This window comes from Gadus chalcogrammus, chromosome 18, assembly GCF_026213295.1.
Source record: "Gadus chalcogrammus isolate NIFS_2021 chromosome 18, NIFS_Gcha_1.0, whole genome shotgun sequence".
NCBI classification, from domain to species: Eukaryota; Metazoa; Chordata; class Actinopteri; order Gadiformes; family Gadidae; genus Gadus; species Gadus chalcogrammus.
In genome coordinates, this window is record NC_079429.1 from 14,733,843 (window position 1) to 14,760,776 (window position 26,934).

Below are 26,934 nucleotides of genomic sequence, written 5' to 3' on the forward strand. Positions count from 1 at the left end.
TATACAGAAGCAAACAATGGCTGCAGCAATGTTAAAAAATCGAAATGTAAAATAAAACACCCTCTGAAGGCCGCCAGGATATTTCTATAAATTCTTTAGTTTTTGCCTACTTGACTAGGATATAATTCTTTTTTCAAGCAATACAATTTACACAGTCATGTCATACAAATCAATTAAGGATGGCTCAGATTTCACAAAATGTATTTCAAATGTCTCACAAGACATGCATATGCTTTTGTTTTTCCATTTGTAGAAATAAACCGCAGCTGAAGGATGCTTTAACTTTACCGTTAACAAAGAGAAATATAGTGGGACAACATCTATTTAGTCTCCTTTTCAGACACATAAGTTAGGACAGAATTGAGTATGGTTAATAAGTGGTGCAGCCACTTCCAGATCTGCATTGCGTTCCAGCATTTGGCTGGAGATCAGCTGGTCTGTGATGTTCAGATAAGTAGGATCCTCTTTCACAGAGTGAGAATTGTTGTGATAGCCAGATACTGAAACAGGCCAGTTCTGCCCAGAGGAGAACAAGTAAGAGCTGGGAATGGAGTAACAATGTTCCTTCGTGGCTGCGGTGTCACTTCCGACAGGTCCGATGGGGGGTGTGTTTTTTGGGAACCTCGATGCGGCAGCGGCTTCGGTCGTCGAGCCACGGCAACTCAAAGATCCTGCCACGGGGAAACAGAATTGACCATTTGAAGGCAAACCAATTTAGGGTAATTATGCAAGACCTATGGTTAGTTATATTTGACGAGTTATTATTTGAAAAACTTTATACAGTCCCACGGGAACAATTTTAACTTACTGTTGTGTGAGTTTTGGTAGTGGTCGCCCAAACACCACCACCGGGAGGAAGGGGGTGATGACTATTGACTCGACTGGTAGGAAAGACAAAACCAGAAACATCAAGTCTGGTGTCTCCAATCACAACAAAACCAACACAAGTCACTGATGCAACATTCCTCCAGAGTGGATGGCATGTAATGGTTCTCCGACGTACCGTCCTCAGAGTCGGGGTAGAAGGAGGAGAGCTCAGGTTCCCCCTCCGGTTCTCTGACCTTCTTCTTGTTCATGCGCTGCTGCAAACGCTGAAACATGCGCTGCTCCCGAATCCGCTGTATATCCCACCTGCACGCAAAGAAAAACACAGGAAGAACTTACTATCCCAGTCCATAGAGCCAGGAGAGGACATTGATGATGCATGTTGTAGTGGCACATGAAGGGCTTTGTGTTACAAACCGTTTCCTCCTTTTCTCATCCAACTCTAGCTTCAGGTGGCGCTTCAGGTATACATTGTCATCCAGCGCCTGGAGAAAATGACACGTTATTCATTAATGGGGTTCAACAATAGGATGGGACTATTGCAGCGAGTGTGGAGGCCCAGCGACGGCTCACCTCTGGGATACTACTAGGATCGTCTGAGTCCAGGGGCTCCATGCAGTTCTCCCTCCAGGAAGGAACTGAGAAAGAGAAAATATAGTTTTTTATTATGAATTTGTAAAACCTTTCATTTTCTTCATAATGATAAATAGCGATATTCATATTAAAAAGGACTGAGTGTATGCAATGGGTCCACTCACTGGCTACTTCTTCCTCCTTCTTCGGGGACGTCTCTCTCAGCGGGGACAGGGGTGGCTGGTGCCAGCAGCACAGGTACATCTCCGTGGTGCACATGAAGGGCAGCTCCTCCATCAGCGAGCAGATCTCGGGTTCCTCTTTGCAGGGAAGCAGCGAGTCTCTCTCCTGGCCTAGCCTCATGGACCCCGCCTTCTCAGGAGTCTCCTTGCTGCGCAGCTCGCGGTGGTAGGGGGAGCCGGGCCGCATCTCCAGCTTCTGGGGGCTGGACTTGGGGCACTTGCCCCGCTGCTTCTGGAGCTTTGGATCCCCGAAGCAGATTTTCCTTTGGGGAATAAATATTGAATAGGTGCATGAGTTTCGATTTTGATTCAACATTGTTTTGATAATGTGTGGTTGGACAACCAACCCTTAACAAAAGCCAGTTAAATCTAGTCCATGCGTCCCGGAGTAATAGCCTACAATACCTCTTCTGGCCCTTGCCGCCTCGGCTGAATGCAAGAGGCGTGGCCTGCTCCGAATGCGGGCTCTCCTCCACATCCAGGTCCCACATGTCGTCCTTATCGGGGGTCCAGGGCTCCAGCGGCTGGAACAGACGCTTGTCGCGGGGGTCCTTCTTGGTGAGCTGCAGGCGGCGCTCCATGCGCTCGATCCGTGCCAGCAGCTGGAACCAACAGGAGAGCGTTGGCAAACCGTCACTTCACAACAGATTCCAAAGACCCATGCATAAAAACAATATCACAGATAAAGTAAATTAACTTTTGTGGACACTACATACAGTCTCTTTTTCGGCCTTGAGCTCATCGATCTCCTTGTCTTTCGATTGAAGCTGTTGCTGCTGTTGCTCGATGAGGTCCAGTTGGAGGAGGAGAATCTGCCGTAAGCAGTTGGCTTGAGATTGTGGATTGGGCGGGGACTTCCGGATGTTCCGCCACTTGCCCTCCGTACTGAGCTCGATAGACGCGGTGCCCAGGACCCCGGGGCCGACCCCCTTTGCGCTCTCATCACCACCACCCACTTCCTTGGGGTTATTGTTTATTGCCATCTGTGGGTTATCCATATTGTCAATGGGGAGAGGTTTGCTTTTCACTGGGGTTCCCTCACCCCCCATTTGTCTGACTGGGGACAGTATCCCCGCGGTTGTCTTGTCCTCTTGAAGTACTTCTGCGACTGTGGCAGCGCTGGTAACTTCGCTCGTTGTGTAATTCTGGTCTAAGCCCGTGGACTTAGTGGGGATGTCAACCCCCTGAACATTGAGTACCACGTCACAGGTCTCTCTCTTGAGGCTAACGGGACTCGCGGTAGAGATACCAATCTTTTTCTCAAAGTCGATTGTGTCAGCGTTCAGCTTGAATCCCGTGTTAGGATACAGCGTCGATCTCAAAGTCATGGCGAACACAATGGGTTTTCATTCTGCATGTATTAACAGCAGTGTCCAGCGGTAACAATGCTTCTGGCCCTGCAAAAGACGAAAGAAAAGGTGTTGCGTTCGGTAGAAAACACGTCGTCTTTCCTGGCTGCAGATGCAACATGAGGATACCACGAATGTTACGATAACTGTCTCTAATCCCCATCCATTTCAAAATTGCTTGACAAATTTAAAGTGTGAGGTATGCTGCACGGAGTCAACAACACAGACATGCTAACTACGTAGCTGGCCAGATAGAAGGGTGGCATTCACCTCCTAACTTCGCCTAAATAGATTTTCCAGGAAAAGAGCCATAAACAGGGGCTCGGGAGTGGCTACGCAGGACACTGGCGGCAGCCATCTCCTCCATTTTGCTTCTCGCCAAATGATGAAAAACAATAACAGCCAGCTAGCATGCTAATATTAGCTAACTGTCTTACGTGCGAAATGCGGCGTCGTTCCTAGACATTTAAAACGTAAACGCTGATAGTAGTTCAGGTTGAATAATAATGGTGAATTAGAAAGACGTCAATATAACGTTAGAATTGTAGAACCATACCTGCAAGTGCCTTCTTGTTCCCTCCTCAAGACTTATTTAAAGCGCCGACGACAGCGCATGCGTAATTTGCTGGCTGGATGTCTTGTCGCGAGGCGGACGGTAGAGGGAACCAGAGCGGGAAACGACTGGGCGTTTATATCTGCGGGTCAGTGTCAATGCTACAAAAATGTCATGAATAACGGTTTTTTATCCATTCATACAAGTAAATAAATTATTATTATTGTTAAATAAATTATAAATTATGCTTAGGGAGTTGTGGTACTGGGGTTCAGAATCGGAATCATATTGAATAATATGATAATACACTCTATGGTTTATTAGAGAGTTAAACACTGCGTTGATGTGTATAACGAAAAACTCATTATTTTTATCAACGAGTTATTACCAATTTAATTTATACGAAGAACTTGATCTAACAACTGCATGCAGTTCCAGAAGAAGATTCTGACCTGCCTGTTCGCCCCGTCAGAGGGAGGCAGTGCTAGCATACCCATTACTTAATACCATCGAAGAAGAAGTTTCCTTCCTTGTTCTTGGACAAAAAACAAAACAAAGAAAATGTTACCCTTCTGTTTTAGTGTGGCATATTTCTGAATTGCGGCAACATGCCTCAATCGTAAACAGTATTCTTGCATGCTGTGTATGATAGTGTAAGGACATTTTCACCTGAGAATTGTAAGATTTGAAGAGCTCGTGAATTGCTGGAACATTTATCATTTAAACAACACTAACCAAGTTCATCTGGTTGTACACTACCAATCTCGAATCTTCATTCATCTGAACGTGTGACAAGAAAGCAAGATGCATAGAAGGGGGGTTGGCGCTGGGGCTATTGCCAAAAAGAAGCTCGCAGAGGTATGTTATATTGTATTCATGTCACTTCAATGGTCACAAGTTTGAGATTCACATTGTTATTTTTTATTTGAATGCAGGCAAGGTACAAGGAAAGGGGGAACGTTCTCGCTGAAGATCAAATAGTTCAGGTAGGATCAGCTTTGTGTTTAGGGACTACCAAATATATAAAAAATATAGGAAGATATATACAAACCTATAATTAATGAAATATTATTTAATATTTTCAGATGTCCAAACAGATCGAGACCTTTAAGTCTCACCTGGAGGAGTTTGCCAGCAAACATAAACAAGAAATACGAAAGAATTCCCAATTCCGAGTCCAATTTCAGGAAATGTGTGCCGCCATTGGCGTCGATCCACTTGCCTGTAAGATAATTTCTTATTTTATACACAATATAGACTTTTTAATTTGATGCATCTATTATTGAAGATGTTCTGTCAATAGGATTCTTTCTTTATTATTACTTTGTTTTCCTCTTTTCACAGCTGGAAAGGGGTTCTGGTCCGAGATGCTTGGTGTGGGCGACTTCTATTATGAGCTGGGAGTACAGATCATTGAAGTGTGTCTCGCTCTAAAGCACAGAAACGGGGGTACGGGTGGCTCAGCCGCTTCTTCATTTCAGTAGTATATCTGAAAGGAGAATATCATAGATAACGTACTTTGTAATATCTTTTTAGGGCTCATTACGTTGGATGAGCTCCACCAGAGAGTGTTGAAAGGACGGGGTAAATACGCCCAGGATGTGAGCCAGTAAGTCTTATTTTGTCTGTCTATCTTATCAGTATCTAATTTTCCATCCCCCTCCTCCTTCATGATTCATCAATCCCCTTAATGTGATATGGATATTAAACCCAGTTAAAATGTTGTTCCCAGGGATGATCTGGTGCGGGCCATAAAGAAGCTGAAAGCCATGGGCAACGGTTTCGGCATGATCCCGGTGGGAGGTTCGTACCTGGTGCAGTCGGTTCCTGCGGAGCTCAACATGGATCACACGGTGGTTCTGCAGCTGGCCGAGGTACGGACCGGGTGATGCGTGGTACACGTACTGGTCTTCACCTTGAATGACACCTCACAGTGGTGCCATTGGGTCTTGTGTATGTGTGGCTACCGAGAGCGTCAGTACATCAATACTCAGCGAAAGTTATTGTTCCACCTCATATTAGATGTATTTATGTCATTATTTACCCAATGGTCCAATCTTGAGTTAGTAGCAAGCCGTTTTTAAATTCTGTATTAACTTGAGTTATAAACGTGCTTCTACTATAAGTAGGCTATGAAACTTGGATATATCATGTTGAAAAACCTGTAGGTATGCTATGGTGTCAAATTACATTCTGGCTTTGCTTGCTCCCCCGCCTGCAGAAGAAAGGCTACGTGACCGTGAGCGAGATCAAGGAGCACCTGAAATGGGAGAGGGAGCGCTCTTGCCACGTCCTGGTAAGTGTCTCGGAGCGAGGGGAAGTTCAGCCACTGCGGGCGTTGGTTACCAGGTTTCACTGGAGTGTTGAGGAAATTAAATCTCTCCCCTCGTTCCCAGGACCACCTGCTGAAGGAGGGACTCGCTTGGCTGGACTCACAGGCCGCTGGGGAACCCCAGTACTGGCTTCCAGCCCTGTTCTCTGAGATTAGCTCCCGTGATGTCACACCCGACGAAGCCAATCAAATGACACCTTGAGGATTTATTTTTAATAAATATTTTATATATGGGCCGTTGGTATTGGTTAATCTTGGAGAGGCTTGCTGACATTTGGCGGACTAGCCGTTGTTTGTTGGGGTTGCAATTGTTGCTCAATTCAATGCGCAGAGGGAAGCCTTTCTCTGGGCATACTGCATTTGGGGCCCTTATTTCCTAATTGTATAACCTGAGAAAATTTCTTGCTGGTCACTATTAAAGAGGAATGGGTTTATTTTAATTAAGTATATGGTGTGCATTCAATATTATTAACCATGGTCATACCTGTTGGAACTGCAACATAACTGAAACATACAAGGTAACATCTTAAAGGAATCCTGTGGATCCCGCGTGCAAGATTTTTTAGTTTATTTAGTTTATTCTTCTAAACTAGACGTTACAATATATCACCGTGATTGGGCAATCACACACATTGTTTAATTCGTTTTTCTCCTAAGCAACAGTATAATATTGTTATTAAGTGCATAAGGTTTTACAGTTGACTTCATCTAAGAAGTTAGTTAAATTAATTCCAGCTTAATAAGAAAAATAAAGCCATTTCCTAATCGAAATGCAATGGATTTTCCTGTGCAAAGTAAGGCAGATAAGACACATTTTGGTGGATTCTATTTGGATTATATCTCGTGGCTGTAGACGTGATCTTCGAACTCAGCCTGTCCCATGTCATCGCAGATGAGCGTGCAGAACGGACACACCCTGTGGCTCTGCTCATGCTGCTCTAGCTCCTCCAGTGTGATGCCAGGGAAGCTCATGTGGCAGCTACGACACACCTTTCTCTACGCACAGGGAAATTGAGAAGCAGAAGCACTAGGATTAATGAGATGTAACTGAATAAGGGTGCAGGATTAAGAAAGCCTCGAAGATGTCAGCAAAGAGCCTCTATGACTTCTTCGCTCCGTGGTGTCTTGAGTGTTCAGGATGTTACCCATGCCTTCCAGTATGTATTGTTGAGCGAGTTACCTTACCCCAACCTGCTCCTTCATGATTAAAGTATAGTAAGGGTTATCATGCTCCATGGTGTCATGATTTGGAGAAGGAGAATAAAAGGGTGCGTTCCCCAGTGAATGCCTCCCGGTATGTACGGTTGAGCCAGTTACCCTACCCTCCCCTACACCATTTTACACAGGGTGCTCACATGATGCGACGGTCCGTTACTTCTGTTTGAATTTGCTTACGAATATGTTAGCCCTAGATTAATTGTTATGCCGATACTGCCATAAACAAACAAATACATGAATTACCTGAATGCTATCTTTTAACATTTGAGCTGTCTCAAATGCCTTTTAGTCAAACATAACAGAGCCATTAAGTCAGCAAGTGCATCATTTACATACCGTTTCCTGTGTGTTCGGGCCCCTTCCTGTGGTAAAAAACAAAAAGCAAACATGTGACTTGGTAAGCCACGAGCCTCGCATCGTATTTCACATTTGAAGTGCAATGTTGCGTTCTGAAAGTTATCAAATTAACAGCAAACATTAAACTAATTGGCTGGTCAGCCCAGCAGCGCCCACCAGTTGTGTTGTGTGGCTCCTCAAACTGAGATCCCGGTTCGTTCTGCTGTAGCCCATGAGCAGGGCTGCCCGTGCCGCGGGGCGGTGGGCTGTGGGCCGGCCTCTCGGGCCGAGAGGAGCCTGAACCCCCCGCAGCCTGTTCCCTGCGGAGGTCTTCAATGGTTTTCCTCAGACGCTGAGAATAAATAAGGATCAAGTTATGAGCATGATGGCTGAAGCATTACCTTTCACATTATACTTTTAGTTAGTCACTATAAGGTACTTTACAATACCCTTCAATTCATAGCAATTTAAAGGAGCAGTAGGGGATATTGTGTAAAATATTCAGTCAAAATAATCAAATTGCAGCTATCTGTAAATGCTATATTCTGCCAAAAATACTTGACAGTAACGCATGTCTGCGTAGTATGCAACAAAAGAGTGACAACCCGCCGGCCAATGTAACACCTTGTTTGGTGGGAGGGGCAATGGGCAGGGGGACGGTTAGTGGTATTTCCTCTAAATCTTGCATACTGCTCCTTTAATAGAAGATCATACATTCTTCTTAAACTTTGTCTAGCAAGAACCGTCATTGTGTATGTGTATTATTAATATGTTGTACCTGGTTGTCTCGAACAAGCTGCTCCTTCTCTTGGTTCTGGATCTTCAGCCGGTTCTCTCTCAGCTCGATGGTTCCATGGATCTCTGCGATCTGTGACTCTCTTTCGGCTATGATCCGAAGTGACTCTGCCAGACCTGACTGAATGAAAAAATAAGAGACAAGAGAGTCACCACACTAACAGGATATATGTGAATGTTTACAAGCTTAACCCTCTCTTGGAAATAGCCATCAACATCAGCCTCTGCCCTGACAGAGCTCTACACGTCCACACCCACCGTGGCGTTCAGCATACCCCCTCGGCATCGGTGTACCTTGGTCGTGATGCCCAAAGAACACCGGACAGCACATTCTCATCAATAAGAATGTGACTTGAGTTTGGAGCATTGTTGAACATTCACAAACCAGTTGGAGGAAACAGGCCAAAACATAGGATTTGACACCAGCTTACTCCGAATTACACTTTTAAATTTGGTAACAGTGCTGTGTTGAAGAACATAAAGGATGACCAAGAGGTTTTAAACCAAAAACACGCTTTTCTGAGCCCTGGCACTTGGTGGTGTTTTGCCATTTTTTCTTCTTGACAGATGTTTTATTTGGGTTTGGTACCTGGTGCTCCCGAACAAGCTTTTCTCTCTCTTGGTTGTGGATCTTCAGCCGGTTCTCCCGCAGCTCGATAATGCCACTCATCTCTGCAATCTCTGCAACTTTTTCAGCGATGTTCGCCTGAGACTCTTCAAGGCGGAGCTGAAAAAAAACAAAAAGAGTGAGACTGAGAATGAATCAGGGTCCTTCACAGCTGAAACAACTTTAAGCTAAGATTCTGCACCACTACATCGGGACAAACGTTTCCTACGGACCTTCAGTTTGCTGCCGTTTTCTTTGATCCGATAATTTTCCATCTCTGTGATGTGCATCTGACTCTTTGCATTCAGCAACTCTCTCTCGGCCTCCTCCACAAGCCTTCTCTTGTCATTGCACTCCTTCCTCTCATTGGTCAGCTGTGTCCGAGCATTTTCTAGCTGGCCCATCATGGTGTTGCATTGTGCCTATGGTGGATCAGAACAGAAAGATGATTGAGACACGCTGGATACTCTGGAAAATATGTAATGCAATGGTGATTGATTTCACATTTCGATTTTTGGCAGACGCTTCCATCCAAAGCGACTTCCGAGTTATTTTTCGAGATACATGTCATTCCCCTAGTAGAAAGCTTGCTTTACCTATTTGGCGCCAAACACCTTAGCACTAACCTTCCCCCATTGCTGCAGGTGTCATACAACAAAAGGAAACATCACATTACGATGAGTGGACACTTCTTCATAGGTCGGACCTTGTAGTCCTGGTCTGGGCGGTTGTGACGAACCTCTTGCTGGGAGAGGCTCTTACGCAGCTCCTGGTTCTCGCTCCTCAGCTTCTCCATGTCATGGATGAGGAGCTTCACCTGGTTCAGCTCCACAGAGAGCCTCTCTTTCTCACTCTCACTGCATTTTAGGTCCACCTGGAAAGGGGGTAGCAGGCCATTCGTATAGAGATATGTCGAACACTACAAGCAGATACAACCTTCAACCGGCCATTCTGAATCCAAACCGGCCAATCGCATCATGCCAACGTATGAGCCACATTCCTCCGCCGATTGTGTAGCGTAAACACAGCTGAGCACTTTGCCTTCTTCCATTGGCTCATTGTTGACATTAGTCAAGTGCAGCTCAGCTCGATTCCAAGGTAGGTTTTAAGTTGCACGCCACGGTTTGTACCGAAGCCATCTTTACTGATCGTCATTAGTCATTAATATGCAAAAAAAAGTAGTGGATTACCTCAAGGAGCTGGTTCGTATCTTTAAGTCTGATCAACTCCTCCTTTTCCTCTCCTTTGACCTTAGGTATCAGGCTATAAACACACAGATGTGTATTAATACCCCTCCTACTCAACCAGTAAGTGAAAAGAATGCAAAACATTCTGAAGCATTTCTGCTTTGTCATTGTGCATTCTAGATGTCTATGTTGTGTGTCAGGACTCACTCTGCCATCTCTTCACTCGTGGTGATACGTTGTCTCTGCTTCTCGAGCTCCACCTTTAGCTGACGGATCTGCACCACAGCCCGGTCATACTTCTCCCTGAGCTCAGCCTCACACTGCAGACCAAATGCACGGATGATGAGACACATGGAGAAGACACACGGCAGGGATGCAAACAAGAGGGAGAACACTTAAACCTAGGCCGGCTAAAAGGGTCTAACATGATCTGTCAAATAGGTCCCACTTACGGCTGTGTTTATCCCTGGTTTACTTATCTCCGGTTTCTGCTTCTCGGTGAAGTTGTCCTGATCGGGATCCAGGTGCTTTTTGCTTTGGATTGATATCTCCTCCTTGAATGGAGACACATTTAAGTTGAGGCTCCGTCATGCAGATGTTGATTAACCACATGCAGTCTCTCTCAACGGGTTGCTGGGGAGACCAACCCTGAGGCGCTCTGCTTCCTTCTCCTTCTCTATCAGAAAGACCCTGGCTTGGTTCAGTTCCTCCACAAGGTCAGATTCCCTCTGGTCTCTCTCTTTGTTATTCTCCTGTTAAAGAATATTCAGAATGTATGAAATATACTTTCTTATTATACACCATTGTAGACTGGCATTCATATTTGTCATTTACATTTGTGTTACATAAATATTTCACAATTTCTTAATTTCTTGCATAGTTGTCTTATTATTTACAAATTATATTGTATTTATGTACTCTATTTATTATCCACTTACCCACCATCGAATACAGGAAAGAGTTTTTACTTTATATTTAACAGAGCCATTCCAGTTTGGAAAGAATTTTAAATATTGCTTCAAAGTTCAATTCCTGATAAAAACAACGAAATGATTAACTAAGCCAACCTTCAGGCGGTCCACCTCCCTCTGCCGCTCCTCCAGGGCCGTCTGCACGCCGCGGGTTCCCCTTCTCAGCTGCTCTAGCGTCTGCCTCAACTCCTCTTTCTCTCGTTCACTTCGATCGATCTCGTCCTGAGTTCAAATGGGACGTTTTAGCCTATGTCAACATTCATCCTTGTTTAACTTGGAGGTAATTCAACTATGCAGCTTTTTAGTTTCATTATTTAATTTTATGTCTTTGCTTTTTGTTTTGCGCAATTCATCTGTTTATAAATGTATCCAGCACTAGTACATCTTTTAATTAATAGTTTATTGTTGTTCGTTTAGCGGTGTACATAATACAAATACCTCTATTGATTTCCAGCTTGTAGGCTACATATTATTTCCAATTTCCTTGCCAATCTATTTTCGGTCCGCCAACTTGTACTTTATACCTGTGTTGTAACCACCATGAGGTCAGTCTCCATGCTGCAATCCATGTTCTCTACTGGGTTCTGGAAGCTGAAGGGCGTGCTGGCCCCTTTCACGTAGCCAAGGCTGTCCACGTAGCAAAACTGGTAGAACTCTGACTCCTCCTTGGGAAGGTAGTATTCTAACAGAAAAAGAACCATGAGCTCCCTTGCCGACTCCTAAAGATGCTACATCATATACAAGTGACAACAAAAGCCTCTCACCTGAAAACAGAGACTGTTTTCTCATTGGTTCCTGCTCAACGAGCTCAACCGGTGGATCCACCCAAACGAAGCTCAAATAATCTTTGGTTGTGCTCCATCCTACCTGTATAAAACAAATGCAGGCTAGGTAAACACGCATGTGACGTCATGGGAAATAAGGCTCCGTCCAAAGCGATTATGCATGGCTCACCTTGTATATTCCTACCCAATCCCTCGTGGTGGGTAGAAACCCGACGGCCAGAGTGTAGTGGCAGGTGACTTGGGTCGACCTGTAGTACGTTTTAGGGATGTCGTTGAAAACAACCTGGGAGAAGGTCGATGTCATTGCTGCACCTTCTGTGGAAATTCCCCCACACACACACACACACACACACACACACACACACACACACACACACACACACACACACACACACACACACACACACACACACACACACACACACACACACACACACACACACACACACACACACACACACACACACACACAAACACAAAGTTGCTTTCACTTTCGTCGAATAAAGAACTGGCAGCACAGACCTACCATAGCCTGCTCAGCGAAGTTCTCATTAAAGGGCCGACTTACCAAATTATACTATAGGGCTACTCACTATTATTTGAATTATTCCGGTTACGTCTACTAGATACATTTGGCAGAGAGAACTACGCACCTAAAAAGTAGCCACTCGTACGATAGCGGAACTTGGTGACGAAGCTACTGAACCATGTCTTTTTTTTTATCCCCAACAGACTACGAGATACACTCATAAAACATACAAGTAGGCTGAACTGGAGGTGTGAAGCGCATATACATGTTTAACCTACGAGTGGGTCTGTTGTTACCGTGGTCCAGCTGGTCTGAGGCGCCCGAGCCTACTGCTGTGACGGAGATAAACAACACTTTCTCATGTTGCGCAATAGTTCCTTGGTCGACGGTTGCCCTGGGAAATGTAGTTCAACTGAACGTAGAGCCGACCGTCCGACAGACTGAATTCAGGGGAAGCATCCTTCCAAGGCTGCATTTGAAGACCGCCGACCCAGGCCAACCTCCACCGACACACTGGTTTAGGTCGATGGAAGGTATGAATAAAATAATATATATCAATAAATCAAAATGATGTAACCTACTCAATCGAATATTATTATTAATATTATTATCATATTATTTAAATGCTACTTAAAAAAACAAAGAACAAGTCTACATTTACATAGCCCACCGAGATTAGTCTATATGAGGAACTTCTCAACGGTGAATAACGGTTAAACAAATGATGTTTCCTAGAGACGGTCGGTAGGGGGCGCTGATGGTCTTAAAGTGGACAGACCAGTGGAAATCAACGAGGACTTCCAGACGTACCAAAAGTAAATGGCCTGCTGGAAACTCTGTGGTGTTGGAGTCCTGTGCCTTGGTGTTATGGAGGCCTGTGCATACAAGCGGACGAGTTCTTAAAGATGCATTAACGCTCCGTTTTCCTTTCGGACCGAAATCAAACCGTAACGTTTATGCATCTTTAAGAACACATCCCTTTGTAGGCATTAGACTAGGCTACTAAATATGGATTTTAGATGTAGCCTATGTGCTAATGCTATATCTTATTGATAAGACAAAAATAAAAACAAATAAAAAATCCTTAGACTACAGGCCTCACTCTCGCCACCTCTTTCGATTATTCTTGTTATTTATTTGTACATTATTACTCTGCATATAGAATTAATTTAAGAGGTCGAGCTATCATTAGGCCTAAGTGATTTCTATATTACGTATCAGATTCCACTCTTAAAAAACATAGCCCTATTTGTTGACCTAAATATCTTTATTCATGTTTGAACGTTGGATGTAAAATTAGGCCAACGCTGCCATATGGCTGCCGTTGTTAGATTGTCCCTTTATATTTGGACCTAAACTTATTTTGACAGTCATGTGAATTGTTTATGCATGTCAATATACAGTCAAACCATATATAATTTAATAAATTGCTTTAAAAAAGCACGTTCCGCACTTCCCATTAACTAAATAAACCATTAAATAAAAAAGAACAAGGAATGCCAAATAGTTTTCATATTGATCATTAGAGTTCTGTTACATAGGATAATCACGAGGTAACCATATAAAGACAGAAAAATGGTTAATTATTGGAAATTCAGTAGACCTATAGGCCTATTATGATATGATATGATATGATATGATATGATATGATATGATATGATATGATATGATATGATATGATATGATTATCTAGCGATAGGCCTAAGTGCATACAAGAAAATACTTCCAAACAATATATTACATATTCAAAAAAAAACTCGAAGCCGTACACAAATTATACATACATATTTTATTAAAATAACCAATTGTTTTTTTTCAAAAAGGAAATTTCTATAAGTTATTATAATAACTAATTAATATAGAAAATTACACAAAAAAAAAGCTGAAATACATTACAATTCAGAAAAAATATTGATAAAAATCAAAATACCTATGTAAAAAAAGACATGGTACATAAAAGTCGATTTTTTTTTCTATGTACAGTATATATAAAAGCAATACTTAATGTAATAAGGTTATGTCCTTCTCTTTGGCTCGCCCTCTCTCTCTAGTCCTCGCTCTTCATGTAACCTGGCTCCTGCAGCTGTTCTGATGTCTTCTGAAAGAGGAGGGGAGTGAGGGAGGAGGAGGAATAGGAGGTGGAGTGGTACTGTCATGAGAGAGAGAGAGAGAGTGTGTGAGAGAGAGAGAGAGAGAGAGAGAGAGAGAGAGAGAGAGAGAGAGAGAGAGAGAGAGAGAGAGAGAGAGAGAGAGAGAGAGAGAGAGAGAGAGAGAGAGAGAGAGTGTGTGAGAGTGTGAGAGTGTGAGAGAGAGAGAGAGAGAGAGAGAGAGAGAGAGAGAGAGAGAGAGAGTGTGAGAGAGTGTGAGAGAGAGAGTGTTAGAGTGTGAGAGAGAGAGAGTGAGAGAGTGAGAGAGTCGAGAGAGGGTGTGTGAGAGATGGAGAAAGAAAAGAGAGAGTGAAAGAGGCCCCAAGCCTCAGTAGGCTGAGACAATTACAAAAAAGGTAAGACTCAGCAATGTGTGTGTGGTGGTGTGTGTGTGTGTGTGTGTGTGTGTGTGTGTGTGTGTGTGTGTGTGTGTGTGTGTGTGTGTGTGTGTGTGTGTGTGTGTGTGTGTGTGTGTGTGTGTGTGTGTGTGTGTGTGTGTGTGTGTGTGCAGCAGCTAGTGGCCGTGTGGCGTTGATTGTAAAAATAAAATACATGGCTTGTAAAATGGTATTGTTTTGTTCAATTTTCAATTCTGTCTGATAAACTTTTCTAAATGCATGGATGAGCGGTAGTCTATTTCTTGAATGTTAAAGAAACTGAATCCAAATAATTGGTTATTGTTATGGAGTCCTCTGTCTGTACAACACAAACAGACCAAAGCAATCAATAAATAATGCATATTAATTCTTGTCTGTGTTTATCATCCAATCCTGCTATAATTAGAAGCTCTCAAGGCCATCCCAAAAATAAGTTCTTCTGGTAACTGTCGTTTTTCAGTTCAGTGTGATGCCTAACGTGTTATCGGTAGACAGGACATCACTGGTCTGACTCAGAAGTCCCCTTCTCTGTTTGTCAGACAACCCCCTCTGTACAGCATCAGCATAAGTCATACCAATAAGGCCGATACACCAGAGGATTGGCTCTCTGTCACTTTGTGTATTTATCTGTTAGGTTATGGTGCTAAGGTGGAAGGGCGAGGTTAGGAACCAATCGTCTTTACCAAAAGTTTTGTCAAGTCAATATTTAGAGGGCACAACATTTTCAATATTCTAGCTGCAACTAAACCTAGTGGAAAAGTTATTTCGCTTCCTGATTATAGCAAAACCTTCCAGATATCACATTCGTTTCAGGAATTAGTCTGGCTACTTTCAATGTGTGGGAAGCCAACATATCAGGCTATGTTCAGTGTATTTCGACATCCAGGGACTGTTTTGTAATTAGAGTTGCCTTGTGGTGTCTTTTAATTGCCTTTTTTTATTGCATGATTAAATCATATTAATTAAATATGACAAAGATACTTTGGAGTCAGCAGGCTATTAGAAATCATTCAGGGCCAAATAACCAGAGTGGGACACTTGCCATACCCACAAGGTCTGTATTATTTTAATAAATTAAAAAAGTTTGTAGGCTATATCACAGATGCTTTTTGTCTGTCAATAAAGAATTACATCCTGAATTGTGACACACACAATGTGTGTGTGTGTGTGTGTGTGTGTGTGTGTGTGTGTGTGTGTGTGTGTGTGTGTGTGTGTGTGTGTGTGTGTGTGTGTGTGTGTGTGTGTGTGCGTGTGTGTGGTGTGTGTGTTTCCGATTAGAGTTTATGTGTTATGTGTTGTGTTTTGACACAATGCTGAGTCTAAATAGGTGGTAGAAGACACCATTGCATCCCACAGACTCCCATGATGTTTTCCCATTAAATGCGGATGTACCACGGTGACCTCAGACCATCTCCTGCACCTTCTTGTCCGTTGACCCCAGAGACCTGCTTATGTTAGTGGATCTAGCAGGGTGCTGGGCCCTTCAGTTGGGGGAGCTGGCTTATTTCACACAGTTAGTATCACATTATAAATTCAACACTAAAACCCATTGAGCAAAAAAAAAAATACTGTATTTTATGCCTTTTGAAATTCAGATTTTATATCTTGGTTTAGGGGCCTTTGCATTGTTATTTTGCTGAAGCTAAACTCAAACTTTTTTTTTAGTGCGTCTGTGTCGTTCTGTGGATTATTTAAAGATACTATCGATGCTATCTTTACACACTTTTTTATTCACATTCTGCCACACAAGACAATCGTCATGAAAACAGTTTTAATAGTCCAGAGATTTGCCTAATTTAGCTCTTTGTTCCTTGTGTAGGCTATTGGAAAGTTGTAGTTAATTATTTTTCCTCAGTGACTAATTCCTAAAACATCCTATTTTGTCGATAGGTCAACCTGTTATTTCCCCGTCTCTCAATTGAAAAAAGTTTTAAATGTAGGCCTACCTTAATCTTTACTTGCGGGCGTATTAAACCGTTCGCCTCTACGTATAACGCTAACCAAATAGACATTGCATTTTTTAATTAGCTATGTATTTAATATCATGTCGTGTATTTTCACAAGAAATTTATAATTTTGATTACTATTTATCAAACAGGGCACCACCCTTGAATGCACGCATGACATTAGCCTACTTCACAGCAATAAACAACTGATCTGTGAGTTTAAGACGATCACATTAATGCAGCACCAGGATAAGATTGTTCCATAATAAGAGCATCAAACATGCAGCCTATATGATGTGGGTCACATGGACACGTGGATGTAACCCGTAGGCCTGATATAACTTCGTTGTTTGTTTCGATTTAGGCCTTTGTTTTATTTGGGGGATTTTCGATAAAAACCGACCCCTACGTTAAAGGATATTAACATCATGTTTGTAATGTGGGTTGAACCAGTGGAAAAACGAAACTATGGTGATGGTGTGATATAGCTGAGGTATTTATGGTTTTATTGCATCCATAAACGTCGGAAATCTCAGTCAGTTTAAATTAAATGCAATGAGTGGAGTCTGAAAGGGGTCTCCTAACCATGAAAATAAGCCTAATATTAAACATGTTAAAATATACTTTAATTAAATATTAAATTAGGCCTACCCCTTATTTAAATATGGATTTAAAATCCATTGCCATCAATGCCAACTTCATGTAGGCCTACATTAAATGGCTGAACAGGTTTCGTGTAACGATGTTAAAGAAGTCCCTGATCCACTAAATGAATGAGGCCTTGCACCACAACTACTGCCTCTGACATGGATTGGATAACGGGTAGATAATCCGTCACAAATAACTGTTGGTCCAATTGCAATTTATCTGCCTTGTGGTTGTGGTTGTTGTTGTTGTTGTTTTTGTTTTAGATGCAGGCCACATGGAAGCAGTATTAAGGCTATGAAGCTCATGTTCCAGTTAAGGGGTCCTAACGCTCGGGAGACGCAGGACTTAATGACCCATAATGAGGTGTTTAGAGCCCTATATCTTTAGCAGCCTTAACGTTTTACAACAGGAATATGAGTCCTATATCCTTCAGTAATGCGTCTCGGGGTCCATTGCTGAGTTTTAGTTCTCATATTCCCACCAAAGCCTATTTTTCTAACAAAAGGTGGCGGTGGTTAAATAGCCCGGGCTGTTTTCTATACAGAGAGTGTCTGAAAGCACAAAACGGGCGCCGTTTATGAAAATTTACAACTTTGCCAAAGCAACTTTACGACGCGCTGGGCTCCGGGATTGGAGGAGCCGGGTCATGTGGCCCCCAGAATGGGAACTTATTTCCCATGAGGTTATATTGCAGCTGCTATTTTCAACTGCTCATTCGGTTATCGGTTGTAACGTTTTCTTGGCGCTTTCTTCATCTGACCATGCGTATTTTTCGTCGATGTCAAATTAAATCCAACCCGACGGACATCCGCGTCTGCGCGCTTTACGCGATGATGCCGCTGCGCCACCTTTCTCCTCCTGGACCGATGCTACTGTGGCTAAATCCAGCTTTGTCCGGGAAAAAAGGGATCCAGAACACCCCATCCTGGAGGAATTATTCACCTGAAATTACATAAAAGCTCCAAACATTTCAACAATGTTGGATGTGCAGCAAAAGGAGGTGGAAGAGGACGGGTGGAGAGCAGAAGACATACTCCAGAGGGGCACCACCTCTCCAAGTGATGGATGATCAACAAAGGTAAGGGCACCGTGTTTCTCAGCCCGTTGCCAGCCATTAACACAACACTGCGCAGGACGTTAAAGCATGCCTGCTCCTGGTGTATTTAGTCAACTTGTCTTATCATGGGGTGAATGAAACTCGAGAATGTGATGATGGTAACACGAGTTTCGTCAGATTTGTGCAACTGAAGGACATTTGTCCGGCTGTCAGCAGCGCCTCGTTCTCATAGGCCGAAATGAAGGCCCGTCTCTCAAATACAAATAATTATCACAATAATTGATAAAAAAAATAGTAGTAGAAATAGTCCAGATTTAACATGTTCTCATGTAGTGAATGTTAAGTTTATCGCCAGTTGTAATTAAACTAGGCCAAGCAAGGATGGCTTAAGCAGCGGACAAGCATCAAAGCCGGAATATCTCTCAGGCTTATGGAACATGCTGCTCCGTCTTATCTAGTTAACGTTTACCCCTTCAGAACAAAATGTATATGAGCTGTCTTACCCAAAATGTTGGAAACATGGCAAAAATACACCGCACTGAACCAGTAGGCCCGACAGCGGACCTATCGTCCATTGTCAGGTTTCCCCGGATGTGTGTGTGGGTGTATGTGTGTGGGTGTGGGTGTAAATTGGGCTTTTTACAGCATATTTCCATAAATATAAATAGTTTGAATGTGTTCAATACCTCCCAAAGGCATATTCGGGGCCCATTTGATTATAGCTGTCATATCTACGACTCCGGCCCGCTCAGAGGCTCGAATCTCCTTCTCGAATTATGCGGTGCGTCGGAATAAACGCTCTTTCCAAACACAAATGGTGTCTGCAGCCCTTAACGTCTTCTTATGGCCTGTAGTGTATGGAGTCTTTGAATTTGGGAAGCTGTTAAGACAAGTGCGACCATGGTTGGCAGTGTGGCCTTAAGATAGGATCAAATGTAGCCTATACTTTAATAATCCCGGCAGGGATATTAGGGATTTCCCTTATCTTATTTCTCTACAGTGTGGCCTGTGTGGTCATGAGACGCCCTCACGAAAAAGAATATAGCATCAGAAAAACATTGCACCAGCGATAACACTATAAATAACCGCTTCGTGAATAGACTTTGAGGCCTACGCAACGCCGTTAGCTTCAACCGGAGGTGCAATTAGCTACATAATATATGAATTGCTATTGTCTAGGCCATTTGATTTGAATAATATGATCCAAAAATATCCACCACACATAAGACAACAGCTATATTAATAATTATAACTATAATACAAATTATGATAATAATAATAAATGATATTATTATCAATATTATAATTATTATAATGATCTTAATGCCATGATGAGACAGTAGTGATGGAAGGGAAACCTTGATCTCTGAGACTCGTCGTGCTGCAGCCTTGTTCACCTTATTTACTTGTAGTCTTGTTGATCTATCTGCGGAGGCTAAGTGCGCATTTGTCCCGGTCAGAGAAGCCATGGATTTTCCTTCGTCTCTCCGAATAGGCCTATTTAAACAAACATAGGGAAATTTTAGAGCAGCATTAACCCAATGAATACAGATGACTTTATTTAGTGGACAGATTTCCAACAAATATGTGCGCGTGCCTGCGCGTCAGTGAAAAGAACAAACGACAACAATCGAAACGTTTAGTGATGTGTTATATCTCTGGTATTTTGGAAATAATTAGGCTAATTGGTAATTCCTTGCGAACACACGAGTTTATCTATGTGCTTGCGCGCGAGAGTGAGAGTGTTTGTTTGCGTGCGTGCGTGCGCGTGTGTGTGTGTGTGTGTGTGTGTGTGTGTGTGTGTGTGTGTGTGTGTGTGTGTGTGTGTGTGTGTGTGTGTGTGTGTGTGTGTGTGTGTGTGTGTGTGTGTGTGTGTGTGTGTGTGTGTGTGTGTGTGTTTATGTGTGCGTTCGTTTGTGTGTTATTATATGTGTCAAGTAAGTGAACATGTTTGTCCGGAGTAGCAACATAAAAAACATTATTTGATTCCAAATATGAGATTTGCTCTAAACTTTATTTATTATAATATATTTTAATTTATTTGCGTTTGTGTGTGTGTGTGTGTGTGTGTGTGTGTGTGTGTGTGTGTGTGTGTGTGTGTGTGTGTGTGTGCGCGTGGGTACGCGCTTGCGTGCGTGCGTGCGTGTGGAAACACGGACAAGCACGAGCGCTTCATTGGATTCACTGGGGACCCTGGCGCGCAACAAGAGCCCCCCATGGGGGCAATACTGCAACCATAGAAGCCAGTGATTGGCCAGACGTTGATCAGATGGTAGAGATCCCCTCTGCATTCAGTCGTCCTTCGCAACCCCCTACAGCAAAAACCAAATCTCCGATAAAGTAATGGCAAAACCACTTGGACTATAAAAGACAACAAATCATATTCCTCCGGAGTATACGCGGTTGTCCATCCAATGAGTTCCTATTTTGTTAACTCAACTTTTCCCGTGTCTCTATCGGGCGGACAGGACTCTCTCCTGGGTCAGATACCGCTCTATTCGTCTGGATACACCGATCCTTTAAGACACTATTCCAATGCAGCCACTTATGGAGCGGCCAACATGCAGGACAAGGTGTATCCTACCGCCGCGTCCTACTACCAACAGAGCAGCGCCGCGGCCGCCGCCGCCCTCTACGGCCGCGCCAACGGCGGCGCGCCCTGCGACTTTAACACCGTCGGTACTTTCTACAAGGACAGTGAGGGCTCGTGCGCCTTCGCCAATCGGGAAGACCAGCCGCTGTTTGTAACTCAGGACCACCACCGCAAGACAGAGTGCCCGGAGCAGAGTGTCAGCATGAGCAGCAGCCTGGACGACAAGTCTTCCCTGATTTATCCCTGGATGCAAAGGATGAACGCCTGTTCCGCCGGTAAGTTCTCTCCTTTATTTGTTTATGTAACCTAGGATCTCGGATGTATAGGATGACTGTACTGTGATGGTGAGCATCCTTAGCCGTTCATTGATGCCACTATAGGAGCATGGCCGACTGTATGTGGCACACAGGGTATAACTCTACATTGATGGTAGTTAACATCCAGGGGGTTTGTGTTGAAGGCAACAGTCTCTTCCATCACGCCACGAATATCTTCTTCGTGCCCTGAAGTGCGTAGCCTGCCTCATCAGCACCACCAACACAACCGTGGCCTTTACGAGCCGAAGTGAAATACCATCCTCTAACAAAGTAACACATAGTCTAAAATGTTGTTGTTGCATTTTGATTTGAAGTTAAACCTATAAAGCAAATGCCCAATAAATAAAAAAAAATCAGAATAAGACCAAATCAGAAATATATAAATTCTAAATTTGAATAAAGGAGACAGCCTTTGGGGCTCTTCTCCTCACTCATCTAAATTTAGAATTTATATTTTTTCTGTTTTGGTCTTATTCATTTTTGGTCAATCCGGTCACATTCAGAACTACTTTCTTTGTATTTTATCGATGCCTGTACCACATGTTTCATTGACGTGATGCTTCACCTCCCGCAGGTACGTTTGGCAGCACGGGCCGAAGGGGCCGGCAGACCTACACCCGCTACCAGACCCTGGAGCTGGAGAAGGAGTTCCACTTCAACCGCTACCTCACGCGGCGGCGGCGCATCGAGATCTCGCACGCGCTGTGCCTCACGGAGCGCCAGATCAAGATCTGGTTCCAGAACCGCCGCATGAAGTGGAAGAAGGAGAACAAACTGCTCAATCCCGCCAAGCCCAGTGAGGAGGAGGAGGAGGAAGAGACGGAGAAAAACAAGCCCAGCTGAGGAAGGGCTGAAGCGCTGGCCCCGGGATGTGCACCCCCCCCCCCCCCCCCCCCGATTGGCTTACACACGGCCTACGAATAAATACAATTAATGTGAAGACGATGTATCATTTCTTTGTAGATATAGGCCTCAGTGTCGTGTATCATGGCGAATATGTTTGCAAAAAAAATCAACGTGTAGAATATTAGACCATATTTGAACCTTTTGCACGGTGATCTCTGTGTTAGACTGTCCTCCTTTGTTTGTGTTTGTGCTTAATCGTGTGCTTAGGAGACTATGCAACATGGCCAAATGTAAATAGATTTTTCAGTGTTTAGGGTTTGAAAATGTTGTGATCTCAATAGATCCTTTAAGTTGCTTCCAGCGTCCCTTAAAGCGGGTCTCTGGCCTGTGCTGTCCCTAGCCTTGTGCTGTTAGATGTTCTACGGTTGTTGTCCTGCTAGCCATAACGTTTTGTACATCGAACCTACATGCTATTTATTGATTTTCCACCTGTGTTACATGAGCATCCGGATATTGTGTGCAATATTTTGTTAGATATTTGTACATAGAAATAAAGGCTTTTGTGTTAAAAAAAGAAAATAATATTGGACATCTTTGGCGTCATTGAGACAAGACTCCTCCATACTGCACCTCACGGTTCATTAAGACCTCATACTAAGACCAGCTATTACAATATGAAACTAAGATCTCCTACGAAAATAGTTAAAGGCCTACGTTTCAAATAATAAAAAAAGAGAAAATGGAATAGAACTTGGCCTATAGGCCTTAACGAGCAAGATTCATTTATTTTTTTATCTAAACATCAAAACATAATCCTCGATTGGTCTCCAATTGGCCTATACACGCTCGTATCTCCAAGAGTTGTATTTCTTAACGTCAGATTGACGCACGTCGTCCCTTTGTGCGTGTGCGTCGCTCGGTAGGTTATATAAATGATAAACGACCTCGCGGGCCTGACGCCGTCCTCCCGTGACGCGTCCCCGCTCGGCCAGGAGATGGCGCTCTCTACCTATGAGGCTCTCAGGGCGCGATGGGGAGGCACCATTGACTAGAGTCTAACGACCATCATTTCGTCATCATTTGTAACCATAGAGCATGAATTACCTCTTGAAGTCATCAGTGAGAATTTACGACTGGTCAACAAAGGCACGTGATTCCTGAACGCTCTCCCATATTTGGCCGCATACCTGGCAAAGTACAGTAGGGCTTCATTGCTATAATTCATGATTGCATCATAAATCGTGCAAGCACAGGATTATAGCGACAAAGATCTACAAATCGGGGCTTTAAAAACCAAGCAAATGAGCTCTTACTTTGTAAACTCGTTCTCAGGGCGCTATCCAAATGGCTCCGACTATCAGTTACTAAATTATGGGACTAACGGCGCTGTGAACGGTTCGTTCAGAGACCCTGGCACCATGCACTCTGGGTCTTTCGGCTACAACTACAATGGCATGGACCTAACCGTCAATCGCACCAACACGAGCAACCACTTCGGGGCGGTGGGAGAGGATACCCGCGGATTCGGTGGACAGGACGCACGGTACAGACAGCCCCACTGCTCCCTTTCCTCCCCCGAACCGGTGGCGTGCGCGGCGGCCAACCGCGAGCCTTTGGAACTAAAAAGCCCCTCGCCTCCGTCTGACCGGAACGCGACCAACTCCTCGGCGGGCAACAACCTCAACAAAAGCAACAGTATCAACACTCATTTCGCAGAGATCGAGGACAGCGGCGTCCCCTCGGAGAGCGAGGAGGGCGCGCACACCAGCACTTCCAGCAGCACAGCGCCGAGAGCCCAGCAGCAGCACCAGGAGCCCAGCGCCACCTCCTCGAACCCGGCCTCAAACGATTGTCAAACGCCACAAATATTCCCCTGGATGAGGAAGCTGCACATAAGCCACGGTACATATAATTTTACTATTGTGTTGGGAAAAAGGGGGGTCACGCAGTCAATTGGGTTAAATGTCGTAAATCTTTGCAAGTGTTGCATCGCTTCACATCTGTAAGCTATAAAGAGCAGAAGAAAGGCAACATTCGTGATCTGGAAGTGCAATAATGGGTCCGAGGTCAATCGAACTCGAAAAATATTAGAGGGTATAATTGCTTTGTAAAAATAATTGTGAATATGTGCAAAAATGTGTTAAGGGCATTTTCCCCTCTAGACCCATTTAGTATTTGCGCTTGCAGTGTTTTTTTGGTCGGAGGTGCACGGCAATAGGCTGCAGGAATTACACTCAAAACGCTTTGTTGCCTTATAAGCACATTCCAGGTCGCCCTGGACTCACATTCAATCCTGTTGAAGAACCACGGTGCCATGACGTTAATAATAACATTGCTGTGTTGTTGTGAAGCCTGGGTCGTTGCTAATTGTGTGTGGCTTCTCTTATTAAATGTAGATATGACCGGACCCGATGGGAAAAGGGCCCGAACCGCGTACACCCGCTACCAGACGCTGGAGCTGGAGAAAGAGTTCCACTTCAATAGGTACCTGACCAGGCGGCGGAGGATAGAGATAGCTCACACACTGTGTCTCTCGGAACGACAGATCAAAATCTGGTTCCAGAACCGCAGGATGAAATGGAAGAAGGACAATAAGCTGAAAAGCATGAGCCTCGTGACGGGAGGGAGCGCTTTCCACAACTGAGTTTTCCCCCCTACAATAAACTCGGGAATAATATTTGGGCGTTTAGTGGGGAAGAAGAGAAAAAAAAAGGAAAAATGTCCATGAGTACTGTAAAAGCTATTAAAAGGAAAAAAGCGCAGCACCTTTCAGCATGCAATTGTAATTGACATAAAGTATTCCGTGGTGTTGACATACCATTTTAGTTTACTGTTGTTGTACTAGCTCTAGTTGTCTTTATTTGAATATATTGAGAAATGTAAATATTGCCGAGGGGTCTTGTTGTCCATGCTCTTTGCGTTCTGGAGGATTGCCATGCCGACTGAGTCTCTGTGTTGTGTCACTTCTCGGGTGAATTCAGTGTACAGTTGAAACATTTCAAATGCTGCTCTTCGTTTCTAACCCTGGTGTATAATGGGGCTATTCAAAGCGCTTTAGTCTAAGTTTTATTGCAATATCGATGATTATCTTGTGGCCAGTCAATACCTTTCATAAATAAGCCAATGTGTAGCTGTAGGATCATTTGTGCATCTGTTGTTTTAGGACTAATTATGAGAAATGTAAACGTTCAACCTGTCAATGTGATGCATTGTATTTGTGCAAAGGGTTATTCTGTGGATAGGCGGTGATGTGACATTTTTTTTCTTTGCCAATTTCGTATATTTAAGTGAACTCATAGCGCTTGAAATAAAGTTTCTCTTAAATGCTGTATATGTGTTGGAATACTCCATTATTCAGTAGACTAACATAAATAGACCCACATTATTTCCGCTTTCATATGACCAACAGGAATCATTTTAGTAATTTCACTCAGGCTTGCAGGCCCGCATCGCTATTCTTTTTTTTTCATTTTCAATGACAACCGACCAGAATTGTTAAGCCGTCAGACAGAATATGAAGAACTCAATATCAAGGGATACTTCTAAGCCACTGTCAGGCCACAACATAAAAGACAAACGGATTGTGAGCGTCAAAGAGAATACACAAGGAAAATATTTTACATTTTAACTTACCTCCTCTAATTTGCACGCAACGCGTCTTTACTCTGCTGGTAAAATCCAACAGTTGCTAGCTTTACTGGTTGGCCGGGGCCTGCAGAGGAACACATGAACTTGGTAAAAAAATACTCGTTACCAAAGATTGTAAAGGCCTATATTACTTACAGACTCGGAAAAGTCACGTGAGGTCCATAAAGTTGGTTTTATGGTTTTGGGGAGTAGACAATATAATTCACAACCTTGAATGAAAGTGACGGTTTAACTGCATCGATGGGATTCGAAAGGCTGGACTGGGGAAGTGGTGTCCACTCAGGACAACTACGAGTAACTTCAACTAAAAAAAGCACGGCTCAGTTTGTTTTGACTGCATATTTCCATAAAGAAAATAATATGTAGCAATGTCGTTTTTATATTAGATGCCTGTTGGGCTGATCTCTTTTATAGCTCTTATGTTTGGGTAAATAATAGTTTCACTAAATGTAATAAAGTTGAAAAGGCTATAATAGGCCTTTAAATATTTTTTTGGTTTAAAAGTTGTTGTTGTGTTGAGGGCATCATGGCTGTGCTGTTAATCGCTCGTGTCTATTTCCTGTTATAATTGTTATAAATAAGATACTTCACAACCTCAAGTAGAGGTGAAGACGGCCAACGTTGGCTTTTAAAAAGTAAACCCGTTTCTTCGTCTTCCTTCACAAGAACAAACTCTATCGGCTCCATTGGGATCTCCACCGATCTGAGGTGTCAGTGAGGGGACAAAGGTGAACTCTGGGACACTTTCGGGTTGAACTCAGGCTTTAGTTAATTAAAATAGGGTCTAGGCCTATGGGCTATTGGCTAAATTCTTTGTGAACAATATGAACAATATGGAGCCCATTTATATGGGCCTATTTGATATCATTTCTGAATTTTAAAATACAAAACAAAAACAACAACAACAACAACAACAACAACAACAAACAAATAGCAGCCTCCCCTTCATGCCTTTGCTGTTATTTACAAAATAGTTGCCCCTGAAAGTAAATCTTGTAGTGTGCTATGGGGTCCAAATATTTCACATGTTCATAACTATTAAGTGGCAATTTA

The 26,934-nt window shown here is 43.4% G+C and overlaps 5 protein-coding genes across 13 annotated transcripts; 3 read left to right on the forward strand and 2 right to left on the reverse strand.

Annotated features, from left to right (window-relative positions):
- Positions 1-42: 42 nt before the first annotated feature.
- On the reverse strand, positions 43-3,653 carry msl1b (MSL complex subunit 1b). 4 transcript variants are annotated; one of them, XM_056577664.1, is made up of 9 exons: positions 3,546-3,653; positions 2,357-3,037; positions 2,046-2,242; positions 1,584-1,903; positions 1,399-1,463; positions 1,243-1,310; positions 1,004-1,131; positions 809-881; positions 43-671 (listed from the first exon to the last, which is right to left on the reverse strand). In XM_056577664.1, the coding sequence occupies exons 2-9, from the start codon at positions 2,966-2,968 to the stop codon at positions 581-583; spliced, it is 1,554 nt and encodes a 517-aa protein (XP_056433639.1). In that variant the 5' UTR covers positions 2,969-3,037; positions 3,546-3,653; the 3' UTR covers positions 43-580. The 4 variants fall into 4 exon arrangements, with proteins under 4 accessions (XP_056433639.1, XP_056433640.1, XP_056433636.1 ...); XM_056577665.1 differs by having other exon boundaries at positions 3,427-3,554; XM_056577661.1 differs by having other exon boundaries at positions 1,399-1,903; positions 3,546-3,638.
- A 393-nt stretch (positions 3,654-4,046) lies between these two features.
- On the forward strand, positions 4,047-7,452 carry snf8 (SNF8 subunit of ESCRT-II). Its single transcript, XM_056577014.1, has 8 exons — positions 4,047-4,400; positions 4,478-4,528; positions 4,628-4,766; positions 4,887-4,991; positions 5,079-5,151; positions 5,275-5,416; positions 5,764-5,838; positions 5,939-7,452. The coding sequence occupies exons 1-8, from the start codon at positions 4,347-4,349 to the stop codon at positions 6,074-6,076; spliced, it is 777 nt and encodes a 258-aa protein (XP_056432989.1). The 5' UTR covers positions 4,047-4,346; the 3' UTR covers positions 6,077-7,452.
- Positions 4,900-12,686, reverse strand: calcoco2 (calcium binding and coiled-coil domain 2). 6 transcript variants are annotated; one of them, XM_056577010.1, is made up of 16 exons: positions 12,581-12,686; positions 11,943-12,088; positions 11,753-11,855; positions 11,513-11,670; positions 11,085-11,210; positions 10,665-10,769; positions 10,470-10,571; positions 10,225-10,337; positions 10,021-10,093; positions 9,537-9,704; positions 9,064-9,252; positions 8,813-8,950; positions 8,207-8,344; positions 7,606-7,780; positions 7,429-7,454; positions 4,900-6,870 (listed from the first exon to the last, which is right to left on the reverse strand). In XM_056577010.1, the coding sequence occupies exons 2-16, from the start codon at positions 12,075-12,077 to the stop codon at positions 6,709-6,711; spliced, it is 1,911 nt and encodes a 636-aa protein (XP_056432985.1). In that variant the 5' UTR covers positions 12,078-12,088; positions 12,581-12,686; the 3' UTR covers positions 4,900-6,708. The 6 variants fall into 6 exon arrangements, with proteins under 6 accessions (XP_056432985.1, XP_056432986.1, XP_056432987.1 ...); XM_056577011.1 differs by having other exon boundaries at positions 12,599-12,684; XM_056577012.1 differs by having other exon boundaries at positions 11,943-12,085; positions 12,581-12,638.
- Positions 12,687-20,760: 8,074 nt separating this feature from the next.
- LOC130370938 (homeobox protein Hox-B6b-like) lies at positions 20,761-22,230 on the forward strand. The gene is made up of 2 exons (XM_056576505.1): positions 20,761-21,345; positions 21,962-22,230. Exons 1-2 carry the CDS (start codon positions 20,892-20,894, stop codon positions 22,228-22,230), a joined length of 723 nt encoding a protein of 240 aa, XP_056432480.1. The 5' UTR covers positions 20,761-20,891.
- Positions 22,231-23,372: 1,142 nt separating this feature from the next.
- LOC130370934 (homeobox protein Hox-B5b-like) lies at positions 23,373-25,734 on the forward strand. Its single transcript, XM_056576500.1, has 2 exons — positions 23,373-24,135; positions 24,630-25,734. Exons 1-2 carry the CDS (start codon positions 23,535-23,537, stop codon positions 24,875-24,877), a joined length of 849 nt encoding a protein of 282 aa, XP_056432475.1. The 5' UTR covers positions 23,373-23,534; the 3' UTR covers positions 24,878-25,734.
- The last annotated feature ends 1,200 nt before the right edge of the window (positions 25,735-26,934 follow it).

Coding starts and splice junctions, on each gene's coding strand:
- msl1b (XM_056577661.1), bottom strand. CDS start 2,968: ATGACTTTGAGATCGACGCTGTATCCTAACACGGGATTCAAGCTGAAC. Junction 1,132..1,242: donor GATGAGAAAAGGAGGAAACG/GTTTGTAACACA, acceptor CTTTGCGTGCAG/GTGGGATATACAGCGGATTC. Junction 672..808: donor CTACCAAAACTCACACAACA/GTAAGTTAAAAT, acceptor TCCCCGTGGCAG/GATCTTTGAGTTGCCGTGGC.
- snf8 (XM_056577014.1), top strand. CDS start 4,347: ATGCATAGAAGGGGGGTTGGCGCTGGGGCTATTGCCAAAAAGAAGCTC. Junction 5,152..5,274: donor TACGCCCAGGATGTGAGCCA/GTAAGTCTTATT, acceptor TGTTGTTCCCAG/GGATGATCTGGTGCGGGCCA. Junction 5,839..5,938: donor AGCGCTCTTGCCACGTCCTG/GTAAGTGTCTCG, acceptor CCTCGTTCCCAG/GACCACCTGCTGAAGGAGGG.
- calcoco2 (XM_056577008.1), bottom strand. CDS start 12,523: ATGAGTGTATCTCGTAGTCTGTTGGGGATAAAAAAAAAGACATGGTTC. Junction 11,856..11,942: donor ATTGGGTAGGAATATACAAG/GTGAGCCATGCA, acceptor TGTTTTATACAG/GTAGGATGGAGCACAACCAA. Junction 8,345..8,812: donor AGCTTGTTCGGGAGCACCAG/GTACCAAACCCA, acceptor TTTTTCATTCAG/TCAGGTCTGGCAGAGTCACT.
- LOC130370938 (XM_056576505.1), top strand. CDS start 20,892: ATGAGTTCCTATTTTGTTAACTCAACTTTTCCCGTGTCTCTATCGGGC. Junction 21,346..21,961: donor GATGAACGCCTGTTCCGCCG/GTAAGTTCTCTC, acceptor CACCTCCCGCAG/GTACGTTTGGCAGCACGGGC.
- LOC130370934 (XM_056576500.1), top strand. CDS start 23,535: ATGAGCTCTTACTTTGTAAACTCGTTCTCAGGGCGCTATCCAAATGGC. Junction 24,136..24,629: donor GAAGCTGCACATAAGCCACG/GTACATATAATT, acceptor TATTAAATGTAG/ATATGACCGGACCCGATGGG.